This window comes from Lutjanus erythropterus, chromosome 6, assembly GCF_056507025.1.
Source record: "Lutjanus erythropterus isolate fLutEry1 chromosome 6, fLutEry1.hap2, whole genome shotgun sequence".
Classification (NCBI taxonomy): Eukaryota; Metazoa; Chordata; class Actinopteri; order Lutjaniformes; family Lutjanidae; genus Lutjanus; species Lutjanus erythropterus.
Genome location: NC_139322.1, coordinates 4,178,176 through 4,205,729, shown reverse-complemented (window position 1 = coordinate 4,205,729; position 27,554 = coordinate 4,178,176). Strand labels below are relative to the sequence as shown.

The following is a 27,554-nucleotide window of genomic DNA, read 5'->3' as shown; positions in this document are numbered from 1 at the left end:
TTTTTTTCTTGAAAATGTACTTAAAAGATTAACTGATAGTTGCAGGTTCATTTCCTTTCAATCTGATCGATAAATAAACAAACAGGCAAAAGTACAAGAGGAGCTGCTGGAATTTTGCTGCATGCAGCAACAAAAACCCTGCAGCCGACACGATTACACACCCATCACCTGAATTATTACCCGGTGTAATTTCGTGTTAATTACTCTCTGATTAAAAAAAAAAAAAGATACCCTTGATGTGAAATCAGAGGATGCTTCTACCCACAGTGCACCACTCTCAGCCTCCCACCATCATCTCATAATACACGATCTGACTGTCCACCTGCTCAGCCCGCTCCCCCTCCCTCCCGCAGTCAGTGAGAGGGCAATAACTACCCTCGCTGAATACAAAAGACCTCTGACAACCAGCCGCCTTTGGTTCAAGGGGAAAAAAACGCACAACCTGAGAGCAACGGCGAGCGACCGCAGCCTCTAAAAACACAGAAGAAGAAGAAGAGGAGTCATGAATCTAAAGAACGGCTCACGGAGGAATCTGCTTTTTGAAAAACCCACACACACTCGCAGGGGAGTGACGTTGCGTGTGTGTAAAATCCATTTTTAACAAGTGTGAGGACATGACATGTGAGCTGAGGTGCACGTCAGGTTGCTGCAGTTGGAAGCGCTGCACAGTGAATCTAATTATTTTGAAATAGACACCCACATAAAACGCAGGAAATCAGGTTGTCTTCAGTTCAGGCAGACACTTTTTAGAAAACACTCTTTTCTCTGTGTGTGAAGAGACTCACATGCACGCAGACAAAGCACGCACACACACACTGACACCCATGGGCAGGCGCTGTCAGATGGACACTGGCCAAGGGCAGTGGTCATGCTGGGTGATTTTTCATTTCTCCTTCACTGTGAGCTGTCCTCTCCATCTTTTCCCCCCTCAGTCTCTCTCCTCTGTTGCCATGCTGCAGTGAACACCAGTCAGATTCATATTTAAATGTCTTCATTTAGCTCCACCTCACCCCTTCTTTCTCCCTCGTCCACTGTTTTCTTTTTTTTTTCCTCCCATCCTCTCCTAAAACAAATAACAACATTTCTGAAAAAGCACTTTTTTTTGTTTCCATTAAAAACACATTTTTGTCATTAATAAAATGCAAATATTTTACAAAACTGTATGTCTTTTTGAGGGGGTTATTTTTGTATTTTCACTATGCTGGAAAATATATTTAAAAAGATCAGATTCTTGTTTATTAAACCTTCCCTCCGAGAATTTTTTTTTTTTTTTATTAAACAGCATTTTTTGTAACTGAGGACTTGAATTTTGTCATCAGACACATAAAAAGTCACAGTATTATAATATAAAACATATAAGAAATATTTAATAATGTGCCATGGAATGTTTTTGTTCATGTAAACTCATTTTATTATTTTTTATTAACATATATTTAATGGATATAACAGGAAGAACAAGTGACTGGGTCACCCAAGTGGACACTGACATATCTTTATTTATGTATTTTACCTCATTAAATTGATTTTAAAAAGTGCTATTTTCAAAAACATTATTCTATTATTGCAGAGAATTGAGAGTTGTGTTCCTGTACCTCCACGTAAACTTTTCCTAAACAGAAAAAAATTCCTTAGGGTAGAGCTAACCCTTTTTATGCCTGATTAAATCATTTTAAAACAAATATGATTATAATATCACATTTTTACACCTGTGTTATCAGCAGGTATTGTTAGTTTTAGATTTCAAATTATTTTAACACATTTTTAAATTGTTTGAAATTGTGATTTTTTTGTCTGGGACAGGAGTGTTTTATGGCAGAGCAAGTTTAGAAATAAAAAGCAAACAAAAACATTTCAGAAATTACATATATTTCTCATATATAGATCTTTAAAGAAGATATTTCCACAAAAGAATTAGAACTATTTTTGTTTGTTTGTTTGTTTGTTTGTTTGTTTGTTTGTTTGGTAGGACATGATTTGTCATGATTACTTTGCTGTGCATTGGACACAAACTCTGAATTTTTCACTTTGAATTGGTCATTAATACCCCTGATGAAAATGGCGAGCTGAGAATCCTCAGTTCTTTCTGTGTTTTCATCAAATGACACAGATTATGCAGTGAAATCTTGAGCTTTGTCTCAGAGCTGATCATAAATGTCTCTCAGTAACTTTCTAATCTGCTTTGCTGCTGTGTGACAGCAGAGAAATATTCTTGAACAAGTTTTTCTTCTCTACTCATAGCATATTATTATTATATTATTCTCTCTGATGTCTACATTTAATTAAAAAAAAAAGAGTTTGATCCTTTAAAATATATTTTTCTGTATAATCGAAGAGTACAAATCAAAAACCCCTCAAAATACAGCTGCTGTCGCAGTTTTTAAGAATGAGGGACAAGCAATCTGTTGTCATGCTGCAGTAAACATTTTTTTTTCTCTTTTCTTTTTCCTCTCATCCTCTCTCTGGCACACAGCTTCAGTCGACCACGTCCCACTCGCTTATTAAGTCCAAAAGAGAGGTGGCTCTCTTTTTAGCACCAGTGAACTCTACACACTCACAGATCCAGGTCCCACAGAGGAAACTCTGCTGCCTTTGATCCTCACTACGCCGTCGACACTCCAGGAGCCTAATTATACACATAAAAAAAAAAGAAAGAAAGAAAAACCTTCGACTGAATGTTTTTACACATGGAGGCAGAGGGGAGGATGCCTTTCAGAGTGTTTCAAGATCAGCCAGATCCTAAAAAGACCTCAAAGCTCAAAATCCATCAGGGAGCTGACTGACCTTCAATTCACAGACAAATGGGAATGAGAGGAACCTGCTAATGAATAAACAGATTAAATCAGAAGGTAAGCTTGTTTTATCATGAGGTTATTCCAACCAGTCTGACCTTTATACCACTACACCACAGAGGGAAATCTTTTGTACTAATTTACCACTGATTTTCCTGTCCAAAACAAACAATCAGCTTACTAAATACGATGTATTATCATAGATTATTGTTAAATACTCGATTCTGGTTGATCAGTTACACCTTTATAAGGTCTGTTATTTCTGTATAACTGACCGTTGCTTTGGACACTTAAAGAAATCAGGTACAGTAATAAGCAGAATGACATACAGTGAGCCGGTTGTTATTGTGAAGTAAATCCCTTCAGGTTCCTCTGCTTTGCCTCGGGGTCATGCGTCACTCTGTTGGGGTTTATTTCGCAATAATTACCATCTCGCTGTACATCATCCCTTTCACTTAAAGGCCGCACACAGGTGTTTTCAGTCTGATTAGACCTGCTCGGGTCTGAGTTGTGCGCTTCAGACCAGCAATATGTCATCCAGCTCAAGTTGACATGGCCACGTCCCCTTCTGGTGGAAAATTCATTCCATATAATGGTAGGAAAATGATACGAAAATGCAGAAAAGCTGCTGTGTAGCAGGTTGTAAAACAAATAAACATACATGTCTATCATGATCCCCGGTTCCTCATCCTTCCTAGAAAGGAAAGGATCCCAAAAAGAGAACAGAAATAACGTCTAAACCCTGAGAGAATGATAACTGTCATAAAGTCATAAAGTTACAGTACAGCAGCCTCAGACTGTCGTCTCTGACTAAATCTCAGCCTAGTTTAGACATAATAATAATAATAATAATAATAATAATAATAATAATAATAATGTGGTGATGTGAATCTCTCTTCATAAATGGCCACTGAAGTCAGGTGACCTGCAGAACTGTAAACACACTGACATCAGACACACGCCTGTCCACTAACCAATCAGTGTCTAATATAGGGAGACACAGTCCTTGGATAACTGCAATGTGAAACCAAAACTAACCAGACCAAATGAAAATACACCTTGGTTTGGACTATGGTCTGGACTTTAAGGCGTGAAAGCTCCCTTAATCTTTCTCAGTCCTCGTATCTTATCTTAATCCTAACCGGAGCTGTAAACTCGATTCTTCAGTCGGCGCTCGTCCTGTCATGTCTGTATCTGTGTTTAAAATGTCCACTGGACTGCCAGTATGCATGACAACAGCTGTCTCACTTCACGTGTCACTGGCTGGCTTGTGAATGGACAAGAAAAGACGGGTATTCAGTTTTAGCTTCGATGAGTTGAGAGGAAATCTCACCTTTTTTGGTAAGTTTTCTTTGAAATTATTGTTCCAGGCTGAAAATTTGGATGGACGAAGCGCGTCGATCAAATTCAAAACGAATCGTCTTGGCCGTTGATAGATACCTTTTAAAACTTGGTCTGGGAAATTTGGCACATCATCAGAGGGTTTGAGAAACTTTCAATAATATGTTGTGCTCCTGATGTGGTGCTGCCATTTTAGACAGTTATTTTGAATTCAGGTCAGGGTCTATGGAAACTGTTCACTTAGGACCATTCAGCTAAATTCCTATCCTAAGATAACATGTTTTCCTAAATGTCATCCTAAACTGAGATAAGAGAGGATTTCAGACCTTTTATGTAAAAGTATCACACAGGTGTTGCACGACAAGTAAAAGTCTTGCATTGATTCATATTATTACTTAAAGGGATAGTTCACCTGATAATGAAAATCAAATCAAAATCAATCATTCAAACGTAAGAAAAACAACAGAATAAGAACATAAAATGCTAAAGTTAAAACATGCCAAGTTTACTTCATTTACACCATGTTTTAACCAAAATTTTCACTATAGATCCTTAGCACATTCATGTGCATGTGCACATCATCTGCACTAGGGGTGTGCACGATTAGTAGACTACACGATTAACCAGAAACACTAGTCATTAAAACTATTTATCAATACTTCATTCATGCACAATGCTAGTTAAGTGTTACCTCTAAGGTGCTGCTGCTGTTAGCACTGCTAACGTTAAGTTGTGCTCAATTTTGACAGCTTGCTGAGTGTTTACTGTTAAACTAGTTGACTAGTCTAAATTAAATTTGGCATTTAATCGACAAGGAAATTAGTCGCCAGGAACATCCCTAGTCTGAACTTGGTGTGTGTGGTGTGACGGTGTGTGAACGACATGTTGGGGCTTTAGGAGACTTGGATTATGCCACACAAGCAGTAAAGAAACATTCACAAAACATTCATTTAAATTGCTTGGATGGTTCTGCAGTGCTGTTGTTTGTGGACTAAAGAACTAAACCTGACCTTCAATCGCCATGAAGGTGAGTGGATAATGACTGAATTTTCATTTCTGGGTGAACTACACCTTTAAGTAGAACATGACAGGTGGATCCCAGCCTGACACGACCTTTTAATAAGAGGTCATACGCCAAAATGCTTTGGAACCAGAGGCTTAATCTTTAACAGTTGTTCTATTTCATAAATCTTTTTGTGTTTTTAAAATCTTAATCTGAGCTGTAACTGTAACTCCAAACGTCAGAATAATGTAGGTAAGTTAAAAGTTTCCTCTGAAATGTAGTGGAGTAGAAAATTGGGACAAAAAGCAAATACTCAAGTAAAGTACAAGTATCTCAAAACTCTCCTCACTTTCTTGGGGTTGGGTGGTGATAAGCACAGTATTACGTAGTTCTTACATGAAACTGTTTACAACAAGATCTGTGGATTATCTTGAGTAACCGGATCATGATTTTTGTAAAGAGACACTGCTTTTGAGTTTTTCATATATATATATATATTTTTGGTGCTTTGAGCACCACAAGGTAAGTGTCATTTAGTTCCATTATATTGGAGAGAAGCTGATATCTAAAACTCTGCAACTCACACCAAAAACTCAACAGCACTACAGGCCAGGGGAAAAATGTGTACTTTTGAATTTCAGGTGAACTGTCCCTTTAAGTAAAGGCTCCACATACTTCTTTCACCTGCTGACCTTGCACATGCTGCTTCTACATAAACATGTTGCAGATAAAGACAAAAAAAAAGAAAAACACTGCGCGTGTGATAGTGACAGATTGTGTCATATTAACAAGAAAAGGTGGGAAGCAGAGATATGAGGAAATGATGTAAAACCGATCTGCTTCTCATGTAAAGGCCCTGTTTGTCTGAAAGGAAGTGGCTTTGAGGGCAGTTTTGCAGATTGGCAGACAGGAAGTAGGCCGCACAGCAGGTTTCATCCTGCTGCCATGGCGATGGCTGCTGAGGGATGTTGCCATTGGTTGCCCGTGTCCAGAGGCTGACTGATAAATAAATGCCACTACATACCAGACGCCAGGAGGTGATTTTCTATTCTTTTTTTTTTTTTTTTGTGACTGAAAACGAACATCGACAGAGGAACTCTTCCCCGGAAAAGGCACACCAACTGACACAGGAAGCACAGAGGAAGATATCAATCACCTACGCAATCATGTTCCCCTAACACCCCATAATGCTAATGAAAAAACAGAATGAACCATTTACTGTTCATGACTTTTCCTGTTTATCATATCAAGAAATGCATTAAAGCGAGCATCCTGGAAGTCAGACCACCACCAAAGTCTGATAACCTCTCAATCAGACTTTCACCAGTTACCATGCAGGTAATATGTTGCTTTCTCCCCTAAATACAGGAGATAAAAGTCACAGTTGACCTTACCTTGGATACTGTGGAGGTAAACTTTGAGGCCTGAGCGCAGCTGCTGATCCGCGACTCTTTCAAACTGCTTGGAGAGTCTGTTGATTGCACTCTGGAGAGATTCAAACCTCTTGATCTCTGCTTTTATTGCAGGAGAGCTCACCGATTTACTGTTGCTGTTCATCCTGACACATGGATCTGTTGTAAAAACCGAAGCAAAAGGCCAAGCGCTTCAGCCCATTTGAACTCCCGGCTGTTTGTTCCACAAGCTTGAACACGAACTTAAGAGACACGAGAAGCAGCAGAAAAAGAAGCGGCGGTGGTTGGTGGCGGCGGCTGCTCGGGCTGTCTCTCTCTCTCTCTCTCTCTCTCTCTAGCTCTCTTTCTAGACCACAAAAGTCAGCTCACGACAATGTGTGTCTCAGTTTCCTCTGCAGGTTTGAACTGAACAATTCACTTCCTTATTTTAAACCATATGCCTCACTATACTACAGCTCTGACTACTGTGGCAGCCGCACTGTGACAAGGCGTCTGTGGCTGATATTGACCTTAAACACAGGTGGACACGTTCTGAACTCGAGTAGAAGTACAGATACTTCTGTAAAAAAAAAAAGACTCAGGTAAAAGTAAAAGTACTGAATCAACTTCTTTACTGCTGAAAAAGTGAAAAAGCACAGGCTCTGAAATGTACTCAAAGTATAAAAGTAAAACGTCGTCCTCTGAAGGACGTTTCTACCAGCCGTTTCTGTGCAAAGCTAACTGACCTCACCGTTTCTCCACAGTCGAGTCTCTGTCTGTCTGTTTTATCCCAAGTCTCTCATGTAGTTTTTAGTTTTTCATCTTGTTAAGTCTTTTATGTCGTTTTTCCTGTCATTACATCTTCTTCATCATGTCATGTCTTTATGTCCTTTACATTGTTTTTTGTCTTGTCATTTTTATCTTCTTGTGTTTTTTACATTGTTTACTAACTATTATGTCTTCTTTGTCTTATATGTCTTTTATGCTATTTTTCTTCTTGTTACATATTTTTCATCGTGTTACATCATGTACTTTTTTTTGTCTTGTTATGTCTTTCTCTATGTCTTTGTCTATGTCTATGTCTTTAAAACATAAAACATAATAAAGTGTGCTTCCTCTGAACTAAATATGATGTGCCCTTTAGAGTGTGCTTCCAGCAGACAAAATGTGACAAAGTGCCCTCTAGAGTGTGCTTCTTAGTGGACACAGGATGATAAAGTGCCCTTTAGAGTGCACTTCCAGTGGACAAAATGTAGTAAAGCGCCCTTGAGAATGCGCTTCCAGTAGAAAAAAATATAATAAAGTGCCCTCTAGCATGCACCTCCAGTGCCCAAAATGTGATAAAGTGCACTTTAGAGTGCACCACCAGTGGTCAACATGTGATAACATGCCCTTCAGAGTGCACTTCCAGTGGACAAAATATAATGAAGTGCCTGTCAGAGTTCACTTCCAGTGAACAAAATGTAACTAAGTGCCCTTGAGAGAGCGCTTCCAGTGGCCAAAGTGTGATAATGTGCATCACAACTTTCAGCATGCTGGTGCCCTTTTTATTTTTTTGCCACCACTGACTGACAATATGACTTCTCAGTTAAGTACAGACACCTTGTGTGTAATTTTCAAAATTTCTAAATATTTGTAATATGTAGTATTATAATAACACAGTGTGTGTACACAGTTTTAACCTGACACGTTCAGGCCTCTGTAGTCACCCTGACAGACTCATGATACCCCGCTGCTCTCCACCCTCTTTCCTGTCTTGATCTCTTCCTTGATGCTTTTGTTCTTCATGAGGTGAGTGACGTCGTGGTCACAGTAAGTTCCGTGTTTTCGCGCTGTTAAAACTACGTTTATAAGTTTACTTGTTACCTTAAACTTATTGTGTAATATGCTGACATGTTCCTGTGTCGTGTCATTTGTGTAAGAGCTCGAGTTTTATGGTCACAAATTGATTGACGGTGGATTTTGTTATTTTCACCTCTTTGCTGTCAGACATGATCCTGCAGAAATATCCACGGACCTTGGCTTCTTCATCACCACACTGGTGCTGTTTGATCCGTTACATCACCGATCAGTTCTCCTCTGGTCAACCGGGATACAGCTGCTGACCTCCGGCTCTCCTCCTCCTCCTCTCGGTGGATTCAAGGAACTCAAACAGGTGCGTTTGAGGTGAGGCAGACAAGGGATTAATGTTTTATTGAGTATATTTTGTTTTGTGTTTTTTTAATCTCACTATTCTGTTTCGTGTTGATTTTATGCTGGTAAAACTACTTGGCCAGAACTTTAAAGGGTCATTAAAATGATAATAATAATAATAACAATAAAAATGAAACCTGTACATTTGTAGAAATAAAGATGCTAACAAGAACCATAAAGGGTTCTTTGGCTTGTCCCCACAGGAGAACCATTTTTGGTTGCTGGGAGAACCTTTTATGAAGATTCCACTTGGTGCCCTTTCAGAGAGTTTTACCTAGAACACAACATAAAGGGTTACACTTAGAACCACCTATTAAAGGTTCCACCTTATACCTTTTGTAAGATATATAGTTCTACAGAGAACCCATCTATGGTTTGACCCCGAACCTTCTCTGGAGGTTCTGTAAAATCTTTCCACCTTATAAGAGTACCAACAAGGACCAACCTAGTTCTACTGAAAACTGTTTTACAGTCCAAGATTTTTACCCAGAACACACACAGAGGGCTCTACTGAGAACCATTTTATATTTCAAGTGGTTTATCTAGAACACACTAAAGGGATTCTACACAGAACCTTTTTATATTCCAAGTGTTTTATCCAGAACACACCCAGATGGTTCTACCAAGAACCTTTTTATATTCACATAAAATATTCATTCATTCATTCATCATCTGTAACCGCTTATCCCTGAAGGGTTGCGGGGAGCTGGAGCCTATCCCAGCTGACACTGGGCGAGAGGTGGGGTACTCTGGACAAGTCGCCAGATCATCGCAGGGCTAACATGTAGACCACCACTCTGTGAAATATACTAAAATAAAATATATTCCCATTCATGAATCACAGGGTTCTTTCACAGTGTGGACCCTGGCACGGAGCTGAGCATACCTGACCCCAAAGTCCAGTTTGTTTGATAAATGTGGGCACTGCGTACCGTGCTGGGGCATGGTTCATTGAGCCGGGCCCGGGCCCGGGCCCATTTGTAAAGGTAGTCTCGAGCATGGTTTGTGCTCGGGCGTGGTCCGCATCGGGTGTGAAAACAACTGGACCCAAACACTGGAGTGGGCCCATCTCGTCCTCTGAGCTGCAAGGCCATTCAGGAAGATGCAGGGAGGCAGGCAAGAGGGTCGTCACTGACAGCGTCCCTCAAATATTAACAATAGTGGTAGAGCCTGAGATCTGTGCCCGAACCCGACAGGACCCAATGGGTTTGGGTCGGGCCTTATTTCTCGCATATTTTATGCGCTGGTTCGGTTTGGTAATAGTAGTAGTACTTTTTTTTTCATTTTTCTCCCCAGTTTAGTTGTTGCAGATTCAATTTTCCCCCAATGTATTGTCCCTGTCACTGCCGACTCTTGCTGTCTGGGACGCAGAGGGAAGCTTGTTAAGGAAAATGTCGGGCTGTAATCGGGTTTGGTCTGAAATATTCTAATGAGGGATGGGTTCGAGTCGGTTTCAGACAGAATTTTGTCGGGCTCAACTTTTCAGGCCCAATTAAAGTTCAAAATAGCAGGCACATTTTAAAGGACATGTTTTTGCCGCTCAGCCTTGCTGCCAATTTTTTCCTAGAGGCCACTTGCAGTATTGCGGCGAAAATTCCCCACCTGCCCAAAAAGCATTTTCCTCCATAGTCCACCATTGTAAAAGAAATACTTGTAAAACTGTTGACAGGACACCTCAAACTACAAAGAAACTCAATTATGACTCTTTCTATGGTGAATTTTTTATATATTTGTAAAACTTTGCCCAAGCTGAAAAAAATCTGTGACATCTCCACTATGTAAAGTCTATGGGCCGAGGAGGAAAAAAAAACAGAACTCTTTTTTTTTTTTTCCTGTTCTGGGGTGTCTAGTTGTAGTTTTAATGATTCAGTGAATATCTGTTTTTCTGTGTATTAGATCCTTGTCCTGTGGTAAATATTCTGTTGCCAAAGGCGGTGGCAGCGTCACGCTACATTTAAGTTAGAAAAAAATATTTAACAACAAATATTTGTCAGATTAATAAAGCAGGATGTGGCCCTGATTGTTCCATATTTGTCTCATCCTACAACAATGACGTTGGTTGACACCCTTACGTCACTTGCGGCGCTGACGTAATCAGATACGCCCTCTCCGCGCTGACCAAAAACATTTGTCCCGACGTTAGCGGTCCGCAGAACCAGACAGCGCTGATTTCTCTCTAATTTTGTTTTTTATTTATAATTTATTAGCGTGAGTCGGCCGGTAGAGGTCTGTGAATATGGTCTGTGGCGGCTTCACCTGCTCCAAAAATGCGCTTTGTTCCCTGAACGTGGTTTATATGGTGAGTGAACAAAATGGATCATCATGCTAAGTTTGAGCTAGCTAAATTAGCTCCGGCTAACTAGCGTTTAAATGAAGGAGCGTAGTGTTAGCTAAGCTAGCTGCTAGTTTAGCTACAGCGCAGACAAATGACTAATGATGTCACCTTTTACTTCACATGCTTCTGTTTGCACTTCACAGATGATTATCGGTATGGACTCGATTCTGTTTATTATATATTAAAAGTTAGGTATTTGTAGTGTCCGTTAGCTTACTAGAATAATAGGTAGAAAGTACCTGCTCTTAGCTCTTCAGCTAACCTCGCTAGCCTGTTAGCTATCGCCATTATGTGTAAGAAGCTCCGTTAGCCGGAGGCCAGCTGACCTAAAATGTGAAATGGACATGCTTGAACAGTTTGTCTCCCACATCATCTCTCTTATCGGTGTCTCTGACTTGTCACAACAAGATTTAATCAGGTCTTGTGTTTGTGTGGCAGTCATGTGAGTTGTGATAGTCAACATTTTGGCTTCAGCTCAGCAGTTAAAATAAACTGTGAGATTATGGTGGTCAAACTGAGATCAAGAAATAGCTAACTCCCTGTACTTCCTGTGCTAGTGAAATTGAGTACATCTGTCTTGTACGTTACCTCTGTTAAGGCTAAACATTGTGAACACTGGCCCTTTATGGTGACTGCTGAGGCTGTAGTCTGTGGTTTGAGCTGCATTAGGTTGGATTGTGTCCTGTAACTCCTTCACATATAAGAAAGAGACAATTTAGAATCACTCTCCGGCATAATGTCCAGCACTAAAGACAGCCTAAAAAGGTACGTGAGGTCACATAAAAATGAGTAGTTACCTTGACAAAGATGTTTAACAAAGTAAAATTAATAATAATTATTAAAACTTTATTTGTATGTCACCTTTAATACAATAATTGCAGCCCAAATACATCAGCTGTGAGAATCAGGTAGGCTAAGTATCAGCTGAAAAAAATTTGTTGTGAATCCTTAATTTCTTTGTCTTGTATCATAACAATTCGATATCTTTGGGTTTTGGACTCATGGACACAACAAAATCAATCTGAAGATGTAATCTAGGGTTGTGGAAAATTGCAGTGGCCATTATTCATTTTACAGACCAAATGGTTTGTCGATTAAATGAGAAAATGACTGTCAGATTAATTATCACAGCTCTAATATTGTGGTATGATATGTTCATCTAGAACATGGTGAACCATAAATGTTGTTGTCATGCTGCATAACTCTGCTGCATTGCAGTTAAGCTTTGAGCTGAGCTTATAATTAAATTGAATTGTGAATGCGTTTGTGCGTCATATTTGCATTCCTCATAATTTTCTAGAGACCGTAATGTACCCACAGTTTAGTTTAGACATGACTTAAATATCAAGTTTTTGAAATTAAACCTCCTGATTGGGTTTGTTGTATCTGCTGTCTTAATTCTTTTAAAGCTTGTCAAGTGTTCACATTTAGGAAGACATTGGAGTGAACGTTGCACAACAGTCACCACAGCAGACAAACTATGCAACTGTCTGTCTGTTGTTGTGACTGTCAAGTTGTTCAGGAGAACGTGCCGCTTCCCCACTTGAAAAGGATTGAGCCTCCTGCCCAGAGGTTTAACTGGACTCTGCTAAAATGACCAAACAGCTTTTGCTTTTTTATTTCTTCTTTTATTTTGCAGGAGCAGTGGTTTAGTTTGACAGTTCAATTTGTTCCATCGGTTTCACTTGTCTTAGGCTTTAGGTATTAGCTATTAGAGGGGCTGCAAATTCTAAGCACTTTCATTAATCAATCATTGGTAGCATTAACAATCAATTAATCATTATTTTAAAAAAATGCGTATATCAGTCAATACCAAATGTGTTTTTTCCCTCCTCAGTCAAAGCTTTATTGCCACAGCAACACAGCCAATGAAATGTGTAAAGAAGTGAAGGACTTCATATTAAATCCTTATACGTGAATATCAGATCACACACACAGAGCCCTCATAAAATAATCCCCTTTTATTTCAAATCTTTGTGGGATAGTAGATTGATTAAGCTTTACTTGATCAGCCAAATTCTTAATAACTGATGAATCGATAATTGGTTAATCGCTATCATCCCAAGCCAATAACCATCAGGGAAAAAACCTTTAATTAAGTTGAAGAAAACAAAATAGAACAATATTTTAAATACTGCATGCTATATGTAATGTATTGCAAATATATTTGTATTGCAAATAAATGTAATATAAAATAAAAATTAGCAGGTAACAGAAAAATAAACACTTCTATGAATATTATGAAAACCCCTCAAAGTGTCTCATTGAACTTAAATTACACGTTAAATGCAAATAAAGTTGCCTACTGGTGTAATTTTTTCCCTCCACATCAGAAAATATAGGAATTTTACTGCATTTTAATTGCTTCTTAAATTAATCATCAACTGTTTTGTTAATTGATTAATTAGTTTGAATTGTTTAAAAAAAAAAAAGGCAAAATTCTCTGATTCTAGCTTCTTAAATGTGAATATTTTGTTATTTCTTTCTGGTCTCATTTTTCACCACTTTCTGACCTTTTAAGGACCAAATAACTAATCAATTACTCAAGAAAATAGCTACATTAATTAATCATAAAAATAATCATTACAAGAAAGGCTTGAAAAATGGATCCAAACGTCTGGACCTACTTTTCAAATTTTGACGGGATTAATGAAAAATGAATCAGCAATGAAAATAATCATCAGTTGCAGCCCTGATTTGAATTAGAATTAAATTAAATTATGCAATGTTTTTAAATTATGTAATTGTTTTAATTTATGCATTGTGAATGAGTGAATATGAATTTCTACCGCAGCTAAAACCACAATGTAATTTAACAGTTTTATCCTTTATTATTTCACCAAATTTGGGACCAAAGTGAAACAGAATGTACTTTAAAATGCAGTTAATAAACAACCAGCGCTGTTTAACGTCACCCGTTCCTACCTAACAAGCGTCAGTTCAAAATAAACAAGCCATCCTGGACAGTAAGCCTGAGAGCTCGCTGTCCCAGTCGCCTCATAGACGTTTTTCACAGCAGCCATATTGATATGAAATAGTCGGGTAAACACAGGTGTAATTAAGGTCCTGTACCTTAATGAGTATGATTGGTAACACCTGTGTTTACACTACTATTTCACGTCAAAATGTCTCCTGTGTGAAAGGCTTATCGCTGACAGAAACACAAGAGACACAGACGAGTCACCCAGCGAGAAAACTTTGGAACATGAACACGTGCCACCGATCCTGTCGACAGCTGAGTCACTGTAACTGTCATCAGTGTGATGATGCTGTAGTTGCTGTGTAGAATGAGGACAGTGACAGCAGTGCGGGAAGACACAGAAAAGACAAGAAAGGACAAATAGTCCCTTTGTGAAAAGACAAATTCTTCTGGGTCAGACGTGACAACACAGTGTTAAGTTTTATTGGTTCCCATTAAAGGGAAAAGTATAACTAATTGTTTTAAGCTGTTGATATTACAAGCAACATCTGAGACCAGAGTTGGCAACAGAGAAGTAGTTACATGCTCGATCTGTTAATGAAATTGTCGGTATTATGTTTTAATAGATAATTTCTTTTGCAGTTAGTTTTTAAGAAACAAAAAAATCTGACAAAAGCTAACAGCAAACTCAGTGTTTTTAATTAGTTTCAGATGATCAAAACGGTAATCGTCGAGAGGGTGACAGTCTTGTGACACAGGGCTGCATGAACAATTAACATTAAAGGGATAGTTCAGATTTTTTGAAGCGGGACTGCATGAAGCAGTCAGTGTATTATATACAACAGCTGGTGGTCGGTAGGGCTCAAGTTTGGAGAAGCAGAGAGGAGTGCCAGTGTAGGAAGGTTAGCGATGTACTGCTGTGGGCAGGGTCAGGAGCAAAATATAATTTGAAGATTATTTTTTGAGCTTTTTAGCCTTTATTTGATAGGACAGGAAATGGGTGAGAGAAAGAAGGGGGGCATGCACCAAAGGGCCACAGGCAGAAATCCAAGCCATGAACGCTGCTGAGGACTCTCAGCCAGTTCCTCCAGGAAGTTGGGTTTGCAAGTTCCACCAATCATAGCAGCCCCTGCAAAAACATCATAGATGCACATCTCAGTGAATTGACTCAGTGTTTTATTGTTTACCTTTTTTTGTATTTTTATTTTTTTTATTTTGTCACGGTACTGAAAAGGACATAATGTTTGTCATTGTTATTGACATTTATATTCTGCTGTTTTTTCTTTATATCTTATAAGTTTGTGCTTGTTGTTTTGACTGAGTTTGAGCTCCAAAAAGATTATACTTCTTTCCCGAGCCCACTTCTGTATTTACAAATGAAGCATATTTTGTTAGGTTCAGGATTACAGAAATTTTTTCTGTTAAGGTTCCTTGGAGCACTCAGGTCAGAGTGCAGGTTTATTCTCCCTGGAACACATTGTTGTAAGCCGAAACAATCAAAACAAGGCTGTGAAATCCTGGCAGGATTGCTTAGTCTCTGTATACGGGGATTTTTTTCTACCAACTGAGCTCTGCAGAATTTGACAACCAAAATAAAATCTGCTGTGATCCACAGGCGGGTCATAACCCAGTCTCTGGGAATGACTGCTCTAAGACACCAAAGTCACATAGTAACACATAAACTAACAGCTGGAGGCGGTGGTTGACCAACAACCCTGGTGTTCTGAGAGGCAGAATGTCTGATTTTGTCTTCAGTGGCTTTGGAGAGAGTGATATTTGGCTGATGTAACAGTGGTTTCCTGTTGGAAAAAGGTGTCTTACAACAAGGTGGAGTGTGAAAATATTCTAAATATAGTGTGGCTAAAATATATTTTGCTGCGGATCCTGTCCACAGCAGTTCATCGCTTAGCTACCTACACCGGTTCTTCTGCTGCTTCTCCAAACTGTGGACATGCTGACCGACATCTACTGTAGATAATACACTGACAATGATGAGTACCTCATATAAACCCCACTTCAAGTAGTCCGAACTATCCCTTTAAAATCTCACTTCTAGTCAGCCTGTTTCTTTCTCTGTGCTCCACCTGCATTATTTATTTGACAAACACTTTAACTTGAGTCATCACAGAGCTCCTGACTGGTGTTTATAGGATAACTGGTGTTTGTGGTACTCTGTGCTGTGACCATGTGATAGCTGTCGTCCATCAGACGCACGCTGCCTCAGCTGACTCTGGTTAACTTTCTTCCCTCTGCTCCCTTCAGCTGGTCGGGCTGCTGCTGATCGGAGTGGCAGCATGGGGGAAGGGGTTCGGCCTGGTGTCGAGCATCCACATCATCGGAGGGGTCATCGCAGTGGGCGTCTTCCTGCTGCTCATTGCCATCGTGGGTCTCATCGGAGCGATGCACCACCACCAAGTCATGCTCTTCTTTGTATCCTTTCCCTGCGGTCGACGTTGACGCCCAAGTTCACAAGATGGTTATCACATCAGTTGCACTGACATGTGATACAACAGTGATGTGAAAATGTGTTTGTGTTGTTGTTGTGTGTCTCAGTTTTTGCACTGTTGTTTCTTTGACCTCTCGCTCTCAGTACATGGTCATTCTTTTTATTGTTTTCCTCTTCCAATTTGGAGTTTCCTGTTCCTGCTTGGCAATGAACCGCGGGCAGCAGGTGAGCAGTTTTTGTGTGTCTCTAATGCTGCATTAATGTTCACTTTAAAGCAACATTATGTAATATTTGTTCTTTAGGGCTTTTTTTGCAATTCGGTGCTCCAGTTTCAGAGTGCAATTCACTTAAACATCCCTGTCATAAATAAGGACAGCTGTACATGATTGATTGATTTCATTTTATTTTAGTGTCATACACAAAAAGTGCACAGTTTCAAACACTTTCCTTTAAATACAAAATTACAGTCCATTTCATAGCTCAGACTTAAACAGAATACTCTGCCTTCTCTCTCAAGCTTGACAAATAAAATCTGCTAAAAAAAAGGGTTCCCTTTTTAAAGCGCAACTCACCTTTCTCATACTGATATAAATAGAGGACATGTGTATGTGTTACAGTTACATTACATCAAATAAGTATGACAGCATAAGATATAATAAGCCAACGAATATTACTAACATGTCCAAAAGTAAGAAGGTCAGCTCGGCATCTGTCAGCCTTTTATTTCACCAAGCCTCTCACCAGTGACTAAAAGCCAGTCTAACATTTATTCTTACCCAGCGGCGTCTTGCTCCGTCACTCTTTTTCACTTATTATCTTCCTCCATTGACGTCCTCTTCCGTCTCTTCACCTCTGCCACAATGTCTCCAGCCACTTTCCCACTTGCCCAGCTCCCCAGCTCCCCAGCTCCGGTTCTAGCATGATGCAGCTCTCCGCCACCGTTCCCCCTCTGCTCCAGGCCTCAAAACTTTGTCCTTGTGGCGGTCCAAGCTGGTGGTGTAAACACCAACACTCCCCTGGTGCTCTGAGAGTTGTCACCATACCAGAATATAAAACTCTTGATGCAGCACTAGCATGAAGAAACGAGTCTCTATACCTCTTTCAGTACCATGGCAGAAAGGGAAAAAAAACACAAAGCAGGATCATTTTGTTCTTAAAAAAAACAAACAACTGGTTTTGCTGCTTGCTACATTTCAGGAAGACTAAACTGGGGTCTTGAATAAGCACTTTATAGCTTCTGTACTGCTGCACCAATACTTTTGACCACCTTACAGTCCAGCAGTACAGCTAACTGTTTACTTCACTGACCATCAGGAAACTCTGTAAATCAGAGAGTTGAGGCAGAGGAGTTTATCCATAAAATATGAAGGCAAAGGTCAAGTTAACTGTGACATATACAATTGTTCAAAGTACAATTACACAGTCAGAATCCGTCTCTGCATTTTACACATCCTGGTGTGGACCAGCTCCAGTTCTATGTCATCACCCTGGTGTGTGCTGAAAAACCTCATGCACTTGTTAGGACCCGGCCAGAGGGGGAATCACAGAGGCAACATTTTCCCCACCGAAGTCTGTGTGGCATCAAAATGATTTTAATGTTGTTCTCTAACTCCTCGTAAAACACACTTTGTTAGTCTGTCCACTCTTCCAACAATCACCAACTCTTGTTATGTAGAATTAAATCCTTAATTTAATTCGACGGAACAAGAGGCCTTACTCAGAACTATTTAAAGGTTCTGCTGACTCTTTATGTGCCTGGATGGTCGCGGCTCTGCTGGATGTTCCCATATCCCGGCTCGTGACCAAAGGCGAGTGGGCCTTTGCTGTCAGAGCCACCAGACAGTGGAACAGTCTCCCCGTCGAGATCAGACAGGCCACATCATCAGCTTCTTTTAAATCCTCACTTAAAACCCTTTTTAAAGGAAGGCGTTTATGAATTGTTAATTGAAGTCAGTGGGTTTTATCACTCTGCTCTGGCCATTTTAATTTTGTTAACTCATTCTATCCTTCAAACTTTAGTGATGTTTTATCTTTCCCTTCTTACCTTCTGTGGTTTTATCTGTGCTGTTTCTTTGCTTTGGGTGTTTTTATTGTTCCTATTTTTTGTGAAGCACTTTGTAACCTCGTTAAGAAAAGTGCTATATAAATTAAGTTTATTATTATTGTAATTCACCGTGTGAAAACGGTGCAAAGAGTCTGAGTCTGCAGGCTGTTTCCCTCTCACTCCTCAGCACAGTGTGGAGCAGCATCTGTCGCTCTGCAGAAGATTATATTAGCAAAATAAAATGACAAATAAGACCCAAGAAAACCAGCCTGTGATGGATTCATCCCATCGTCGATCGGCGTTATATTCATCCAGTCACCCTATGACATAATGTTGCTTTAAACATACCAAAACATATTTTTGTCTACATACATTTTTAACAAGACTTTGGCTTCATTTTATTTTCTTATTGGCTTTTCCAGGAGACGCTTTTGAACTCTGCTTGGGGAATGTTGGACAATAAGACCAAGATAGACCTGGAGAGCAAGCTGAACTGCTGCGGGCTGCTCAACGTCACGGCCAGTCGGACACAGTTTGACCAGGACTTGCAATACTGCACCGCTGTAAGTCTTTATTATCAAATGTTTTTATTGTTACACCCATCAGGAAAGACACTATTTCTTTATATAAAATCAACAGATGCAGACTTGAGTTGCTGCATAATTAAACAGTATTTTGTGTCTGTTTCATTAAGATTACAAAGAGCCAAATGTTGATCTATTCACTTGCATCATAGATAAATATAAATATGGCAGTTTCTTAGTGTATTTCCAGTTACACAATATCTCCCACTCAGATGCTGTGACATAAGTGTTTCCCTTCAGCAGAATATGTTAAAAGTAGGCCTCCCTGTAGTTCTCAGAATAGATTTCGGTAGCTAATACTGGTTTAGCTCACAGACCAGTGACTCATCCTGCTCAAGACTAAAGGCCTTTTTCTTCCGTTTTTTTCTGTCTTTGACTCCAGTCATGCAAAAAGAAAGGTTCCTGTTACACCTGCGGGGATATGATGCTGAATCATGCAACAGAGGCTCTGAAGATCCTCGGGGGCGTCGGACTCTTCTTCAGCTTCACAGAGGTGAGCGTCCAGTTCCCAAAAAACATACATCTGCAAACCATCTGCTCATTTAGAGTCTCTGAGATTTTTTTTGAGCTAATCATCCAGTAAACAAGGTCCTTGTTCCTCTGAAAGGCTAAGCCCCGCCTCCAAACAGCATCTGTCCAGTCATACCACAGCAATCGTAACTAGGACTGTCAAGCTTTCCATTTCTTTCCATGTTGTTGGAGGTTCTTAAAAGGGTGATACTCAACATTTCATGAGTCTGGTCTTTGTAGTCCCTCAAAGACGTGAAACATAAGAGCATGCATGTGGTGAATGGATTAGACTCTGTCTTTATCTGCTCGAACATAAGCTGCAAAACGTTAGCACGTCCAGCTAACTACTGCTAGCTTACTAGCTGCAGTAACTTTACCTCCAGACAAACTTGTTAGATCCCACTGCCTCTGCATTTGTTCTGTGGGGGTTTGAGGAGGAGGATGTGGGGTCGACAACGATGCATCTCATCTGTCTCAGGTCCCGGTCAGGTTAGCTTAGCTCTTATCCCAGCTGTCCTTTATGGTCTGACCCGTCTCAAGGTTTGCTGCACTAATCGTGGCCCTGCGCTTCCTTTTTGTGTATTTCTGTCATCTGTCAAGTAGATATACCTGCTGTATTTCACCATCCGACCAATGTTTACTGAGATGTGAGCTAGCTTTAGCTTCAGTTACATCTGTTAGCTAACTTTACATAAACACTTTCACAGTGTTCTTATAGTAAAACGTGTCAGATTGGAAACATTAAAATATCAGCTGGAGACGGACTTCTCAGACAATTCAAGGAGTCGGCTGCACATGTGAAATTTGCTTGTGAGAGTCATTTTAGCCGACAAAATCCAACGTCATCAGCTAGAAATGAAAAGCTGATTGTGTTTGCTTCTTCGTGGAACCACTGACTTCATGCTTCAACAATTACGTCCAATTTTGATGTGAAATCTGCCACTGTTCTCACCGTAAAATGTGTACATGCAGTGTGAGAATTGAAAGGTTAGCAGGCGTAGCAACAGTAACTAAGTAGGGCGGGGCTTAGTGAGGGGTCAGTGAGGGGTCAGTCAGTAAACTTGTTCCTCAAGGATGAAGTAAATCCAAACTTTTTGGGTCGAGTTAGACTTTGGTGAACACTGATGCACAGATTTGTGCCGTTAACCAGTAACAAACTGTCTTGACAGCGCTGACCTCTGAGGGAACATGGAGTCAGAAATGGAGGAAGCTATCGTAGATTATTAACTGTGTTGCAACATCCATTTTGTCCGAATATAAACAGCTCAACAAAAGAAGGACGCAGACAGAATGAACATTCATGACAGTTAGGAGACAGGAGTCGATGGTTGAATACTGTGTGAACCAAATATTCTCTTTTCGTGAATCTGAATTAGACATTCCACAATGAGGAAAGTTTCCCACCGGGTAATAAACTCATGAAAACAACTAATTGCACCAGAGATTTTACAATAAAAGATATGAGCAGTGATGCTCTCTGTGACATCAGAGTGTTTACTTCGATCTTTCGTGTTAGATCTAGGGCTGCAGCTAATGATTATTGTCATCATCTATAGATCTGCTGATCATTTCTCAATCAGTCGATTAATTGTTTAGTCTATAAAACATTGGAAAATGTTGAAAAATGTCAATCAGTGTCTCCGAAAGCCCAGGATGACGTCCTCAATTGTCTTGTTTTGTCCACAACACAAAGTCATTCAGTTTATTGTCAGTGAGGAGTAAAGAAACCAGAAAATATTCACATTTAAGAAACTGAAAGTACTCAGAAAGATTAATCAATTATCAGAATAGCTGACGGCTAATTTAGTTATCTTATAATCATGTCTTGTTACATCCTTTTTGTCTCATTACATGCTTTCGTCTTGTTATGTCGTTTTCATCTTTTGTCATTTTTGTCTTGTTACATCCTTTTACGTCTTGTTTCGTTGTTTTCCTCTGATGTCTTGTTACTTCACTTTCATCCTGTTGCATCATTTCCCTCATGTTACATCTTGTTACGTCGTTTTGGTCTAGTTCAAGGAATCTTCTTTTCTACGTGTTCTTGTCCATTTAGGCTGAAATCGGTCTTGATGTTGGGATGGTGGTGGAATAAAAATAATCAATAATTCCTCTGAAATGCATTAAAACTAAAGTAATGAGCCTGTAGTGAAAATGTAGAGCAGAAAATACAGATATTTGTGTTAAAATGTTGAAAGTAAAACTTACACAGTAACAAAGTATTTGTACTTTGTTGCTTTCTCTCTCTGCTTGTAATAATCCATGGGTGAATTATGCTGTACTGTGTGACCAGGCTTCATCTTTTTTTTTTTCTTCAACAGATCCTGGGGGTGTGGCTCGCCGTGCGCTACAGGAACCAGAAGGATCCACGAGCGAACCCAAGTGCTTTCCTATAGTCTGTTCCCATGAACGCAGCGCGGCGCCGTAGATGCAGTTTCAGACACACTGGTACACATAGAATCATCAATGCACATCTAGAGGCAGACACTCAGGCATACGATAACAGAGCCACAACAACCAACCACCCAACCAACAGCAACAGCACAGAATGGACGAGCGCATGTACAGTAGCACCTGACAGAACACTGAGAACCGACACACACAGCTTCACCTGAGACTGAGACACTCCCAACAAACCCGTCACCTGTCCAGAAATGACGCCGGAGCTCGAGCTGGAGGACCTGGATACTCGAGTATGAAAGGAATCGCGCGTCAGCACCAAGAAGTGTGACTTGTTGGTGTCGCGGCCCGGCCTTGATTTTGAGTACCAGATCTCCCGATTGCGGCCCGCCAAGTTTCCAAGCGATGAGACATCTCTGCATGTGTCCTCCGCCTGCACAGACAAACAGCCTCCTTTGTTGTTGATTTCATTCCTCGCACCAACCAAATGACTGTGCAGTGTTTCGACGAATAACTTGTATGCACCTTGAAATTTTTCCTCTCGTCTCTAACGTTAGTGCCACCACTTAACGACAAATATATTCCTCTGGTCAGTGCTATCGGTGATGTGTACAACTGTAAACCCAAACATGTCCAGGGTTTGTTCTTAAAGACACGTACAGGACATGTGTTGTAAAGTAGTTTTTGAATTGTATGTAAATGTTTTTTTTTTTTCCCAGATGCCACAAATGCCGGGATTAAACAGGATTAGGTAGCAAGAATAGATTTTAGGTAGTTGCTAGTCATTCGGGTTCAAATATTTATGAACTGTAACTGAGCCAGCTAACTTTTAACAGTCAGAGATATTAGGATGCCAACGGACTGCAGCCTTGATGTTGTACATACTCTTTTAGAAGTTCATTCTCGATGGGTTTGCCATGTAGTTGCTCCTCTAGTCGGGAGGTTTGCCTGCATATTTGAGGTCTGCGAAGGCCACAATAATCCACCCCTCCTGTATTTACTATGTTCCTTTGTGTCGCACAGTGATGTTGCTTAGTATTCTATAGATTCTGGTAGTAGAGACGTGGAGTCGGGTACGTTATCATTACCTCCTGTGTAACTGGAAGAAAACACAAAAATGTACATTTTAATAAGTGCGGTTTGATTTGAATTAATTGGGTGAATTTGGCCAAAACTGCTTCTAACAACAAGGGCTGGGTATCGTTTTAAAAAAAAAAGAATATCTGTACCTTTAAAGGGGAAAAAACACCACTTTTCATGTGGATGCAGGGTTTAATTTTTTTTTTTTTTTTTAAATTAAAGAGTGCTTCTGCTGCAAAATCTCTTCTTCTTGCATCCAGTGATGTCACGGTGATGTCACTGGTGTTAAGGAAGAACTACAGGCTGTTTCAGCTTAGATTTTTAGTCCACCTCTGGGTTGACAGGAGCGGAGATAGATGAGTGTTTTTCTCACCTAACACTATGTGTTTTTTGGCAGCAAAATTATACTTATAAGCTAGATTGGTGATACACAGCAACGTGGGCGTGGGAGGTAGGAGCTCATGTGCAATGCATCCTGGTATATGTAGGCATTGCCAGCACAGCTCTGTCAATACAGCAGCACTGAAGAATTTTATTGCTTCAATTTAGCATCAACACTAACTGGACGTCCACATGTAAAAGTGCCAAATTTTCCCTTTAAAGTGATAAAAGTACCAACAGGATACTTCGTTTGATGCTCATCGTGTGAACAGAAGCGTTCTTGAAATAATCCTTCAAGATTTCACGAATGAAGACAACACAAGCGTCTCGTACAGCCGTGCTTTTGAACGTCTTGTCCGTCAAATACGCCGCGCTCAACTTCACCACATCACAGACTGTGTGGGCTGGAGCTGCTGCAGTAGAGGGCCAGTCACACTTGGCATTGAAGGGATAGTCTGGATTATTTGAAGTGAGGTCGTATGAGTTACATACCGATCAGTCAGTGTATGAAGTACAGTGGATGGTGGCCTGTTTGGAGAAGCAGAGACATGGCAGTGACAAAACGTATGTTAGCCAATTAAAAAAGGTTCACCCAAAAAAAATTCACTGTTAGTTTATGTGTGCACTATATCTAGAATATTTTCACCTCTTCACCTTGCTGTCAGACAGCCTTTTCAGACGGGAAGCCTCTTTTATATAAGACAAATATCGCTCTCTCCAAACCAACCAAACTCCATAGGCAAAATCAGTAATTTTTCCTCGCAGAACATGGGAGTCGCTGGACTACTGCTTTCTCAATTGTTTGTTTGTGTGTGTGACTTTGGTGAATCTAAACAAACCGTTTAAAACATCAAAATCACACAATGAGAAACATACTAACAGACTGAGGTAGCGGCAGGTAAACATCTCCTCTGTGCTGTCAGGTAAAATGACTGATTTCACCTGTGGAGTTCGGTTGGTTTGGAGAGAGCCATATTTCACTTACACAGCAGCAGTTTCCTGTCAGAACAGGCTGTCTGACAGTGAGGTAAAACTGTTGAAATATCCTAAATACAGCATCCACTTGAACTAATATGGATTTTTTTTTGTCTAACCCTGTCTACAGCAGCACATTGATGAGCTATTCCTGTAAATTAAATAACACTGATTGGCTACATAAAAACTTAGATTTAGTCATTTTTTTCTTGATCTGGGTACAAACAGGATCAAATCCAGGTATCATTTGACTGGAGACGTTTGAATACTGCTTGGTACAGTCGAGTATCGATACCCAGCCCTCATCACAAACGTAAAAAGTTTTGTTTTTATAGTGCTAATTGTGAAAATGTTTTCTCTTGGTTGCAATTTTTTTCTTCTTTTTAAAAAGAAATATTTTGAAAGAATTATTCTTTTGTGGAATTATTATGTTGTTCTCTGTTGCCATCAGTTTTTTGTTCATCAGTGTTAAATGCTTTGTTAAAAAAAATAAATAAATAAAAACTTGTTTAAATATTTTCAGAATCTATTTAAGTTAAGTTTGATGATGCACATTAGTCGGCTAAAGTTATGTTGTAGTTTTGATGCCGAGCTCGATGTTGGACATCATCACCTGTTGATAAAATCAAAGCTCATTAATTCTCTCTTTTTAAGATGTGTTCTCTCTTTTGAATTGCTTTTAACTTAAAAATGACTAACACTAACTGTAATTACATGTCTTACTTGAACCTGTCAACTTGGCTGATGTGGATTTCCTGCTGCTGATTTGGAGTCATCGCTGGTGTAGACAAACGTTTTGACAGATCTTAAGCATTATTATGCCAGATATTACACTTTGAATTTGTGTGCACTTGTTCTCCAATTGTATCTTGAATTTTTGAGACTTAATTTTCCAAATAATAAAACCTTCAATTGGAAATGGTTTCCCTCTGGACTTTGTTTCACTTTTTACAGTATCAGTCAGTGTTTTTTCTTTATTTTTTTAAGAAATGGTTCAGATTAAACCAAAGCTGTCATCGAAGCAAAAGGTGCCTATTTTGAAGAATGTTAAGAAAACTTTTGCACATGTGTAAGTCATACATGGAGGATGACTGTGGGTCGACAAATCAAAGCAAAAAGTCTTGCACATCTTTTTCTGCACATACAATCAAAGATTTAATTATAATGATGATATTAAATCTCTGATTGCAAGTGCAGAAGACAGTCTCAGATTCTTAAAAAGAAAAGATTTTCCTTTGTTTCACAACATAATTTCATATTTCATAGTTTTGATGTCTCCGGTATTAATCTACAATATAGAAAAATAATAAAACTGGAAAAATGAAGGGTGTCTTTTAAAAAAAAAAAAAAGCACACTGAATGGTGTAATTGTGTTATTGTGTTTGTTTTGGGGTCAGTTTGAGGCTTGATAACAAACTGTGAGATTACACTCAAAAATATAATGCAACACTTCTGTTTTTTCTCCCAGTTTTCATGAGTTGAAGTTAAAAAAAGAAACCAAATCCCAGACTTCTTCTGTGCAAACAAGAGGTTTATTTCTCTCAAATTTTGTGCGCAAATTTCTTAAAATGTGTTTGTGAGCACTTCTTCTTCGTCAGGATCATCCATCAACCTGACAGGTGTGACACATGACTGCATGATGTCATAGACTGGTCACAAAGCTCACTCTAAAATGTGATGTTTTATTATTAAAAAGACATTTATTAAGTTTTTTTATTGACTCATGACATACATGTACACATACATATATATATATATATCCACACATCCTACATCTTTAACCCTTTCCAAATCAATTAATTATCAATCTAAAGTAAATCCTCAGCCTCAATCAATGTCAACCACCATTACCACCCATCAATTTTTACTGCACCTTATCTTGCAGCACAGATAATATGCAGTTCTTCTTCTGCAGCATTGACAGAAAAAACAAAAACAAAACAAAACTACAAGCAAACAAAACACATACATTTTTAGTTTAAGTGAGACAAAATGTGAATTAATTATGAAAACATTTACATAATTATAATGTTAAAATATTTACCCTGCATTCCAAATCTTTCTTTTAAACAATTAGGACAAACTACTTCCTCATAACATGGCGCCTTGAACTTTGACCCTCTTGCTCACACACCCATCACAAAGGATTATGGGTCAGAAAAGTCAGAAAAAAACATGTTGACTTGCAAACTGTAAAAATGCGAGTGGATGCAGGAACATCCTGGTCAGTTTTTTTGCTAACCACATTTTATGTACTGTGGGTGCGTTTCGTCTCTGTGAAGTGACCGCACAGCGTGTTCAGCCATGTTAAAGGGATAGTTCACCCAAAAATAAAAAATGGAGCCTTGGATTACACCAGATGAGAAGCATGGAGGCATTTTCTGATTTTATTCTGTTGGTTCTTTATTTTATGTTTGAAAACTGCTCACCATTCACTTCCATTCTTTGGGAGATTCTGCAGCGCTGTTTTCCTGTGAAACTCCAGCAGTGTTTTGTGGACTAAAAATAACTAAAGCTGACCCTCAATCAGCATGAGAGTGAGTGACTGAATTTTCATTTTTGGGTGAACTATCCCTTGAAGTAAGACTCGAGACTGTAAGGTCTAACATGACCACGCTGGGACAATAAAGACATTTTAATTGATTTAAAAGAGAGTGCCTTGGAGGGTTTTTTTTTTTTGGTGATTTTTTGGGTAAAAATCTGTAGCCTATTCACCAAATAAAATAAAATAAAATAGAATAAAATATAATGATGTAAAATATTCAAAATTACAAAACATTTAAACAATTAATGGTGCCTTTTCCTCTAAATTTTGCTGTGGCTATGTGGACCCTCCATAGACCAGCTGTGGATCCCAAATACCCCCTCTCATAAAAAAGTCATCTGGGGAAATATGCAATAAAATTGTGCCTCCAGACAGATATTTCTGTTTGTCTTTATTTGGCCGGTTCTTTTGGGAGTTAAGGTTGCAGACCTCTGTATCAGAGAGAAAGCACGAATCTCAAAACCTCTGTAACTGGATGAACAGCACTACAAACTGAGGAAAAAAACATATAGTTTAGATTTTTGGATGAACTGTCCCTTTAAGAGGAATAAACCCTGTCTGAGCTCTTTTATTTCAACTCATTAAAGACGGAGAAAAAAAAAAGATATAAAAGTGTTGTA

General features: G+C 39.3%; 2 protein-coding genes across 3 annotated transcripts in view; one reads left to right on the top strand and one right to left on the bottom strand.

Moving 5' to 3' along the window:
* The window catches only part of agap2 (ArfGAP with GTPase domain, ankyrin repeat and PH domain 2), a 42,771-nt gene extending 34,740 nt beyond the window's left edge, over window positions 1–8,031 (bottom strand). For both annotated transcript variants that reach the window (XM_084720303.1, XM_084720304.1), the window contains exon 1: window positions 6,528–8,031. In XM_084720303.1, the coding sequence (XP_084576429.1) occupies window positions 6,528–6,690 (163 nt within the window). In that variant the 5' untranslated portion in view covers window positions 6,691–8,031. The remainder of the gene's footprint in view (window positions 1–6,527) is intronic.
* A 2,786-nt stretch (window positions 8,032–10,817) lies between these two features.
* Window positions 10,818–25,308, top strand: tspan31 (tetraspanin 31). Its single transcript, XM_084720299.1, has 6 exons — window positions 10,818–11,016; window positions 16,235–16,402; window positions 16,563–16,643; window positions 18,885–19,025; window positions 19,429–19,539; window positions 21,875–25,308. Exons 1-6 carry the CDS (start codon window positions 10,954–10,956, stop codon window positions 21,947–21,949), a joined length of 639 nt encoding a protein of 212 aa, XP_084576425.1. The 5' UTR covers window positions 10,818–10,953; the 3' UTR covers window positions 21,950–25,308.
* The last annotated feature ends 2,246 nt before the right edge of the window (window positions 25,309–27,554 follow it).

Excerpts from the sequence above, each read along its gene's own strand:
- tspan31 (XM_084720299.1), top strand. The coding sequence starts at position 10,954 with ATGGTCTGTGGCGGCTTCACCTGCTCCAAAAATGCGCTTTGTTCCCTG. Across the intron at positions 11,017-16,234 it reads CCCTGAACGTGGTTTATATG|CTGGTCGGGCTGCTGCTGAT; the intron begins GTGAGTGAACAA and ends TGCTCCCTTCAG. Across the intron at positions 16,644-18,884 it reads CAATGAACCGCGGGCAGCAG|GAGACGCTTTTGAACTCTGC; the intron begins GTGAGCAGTTTT and ends TGGCTTTTCCAG.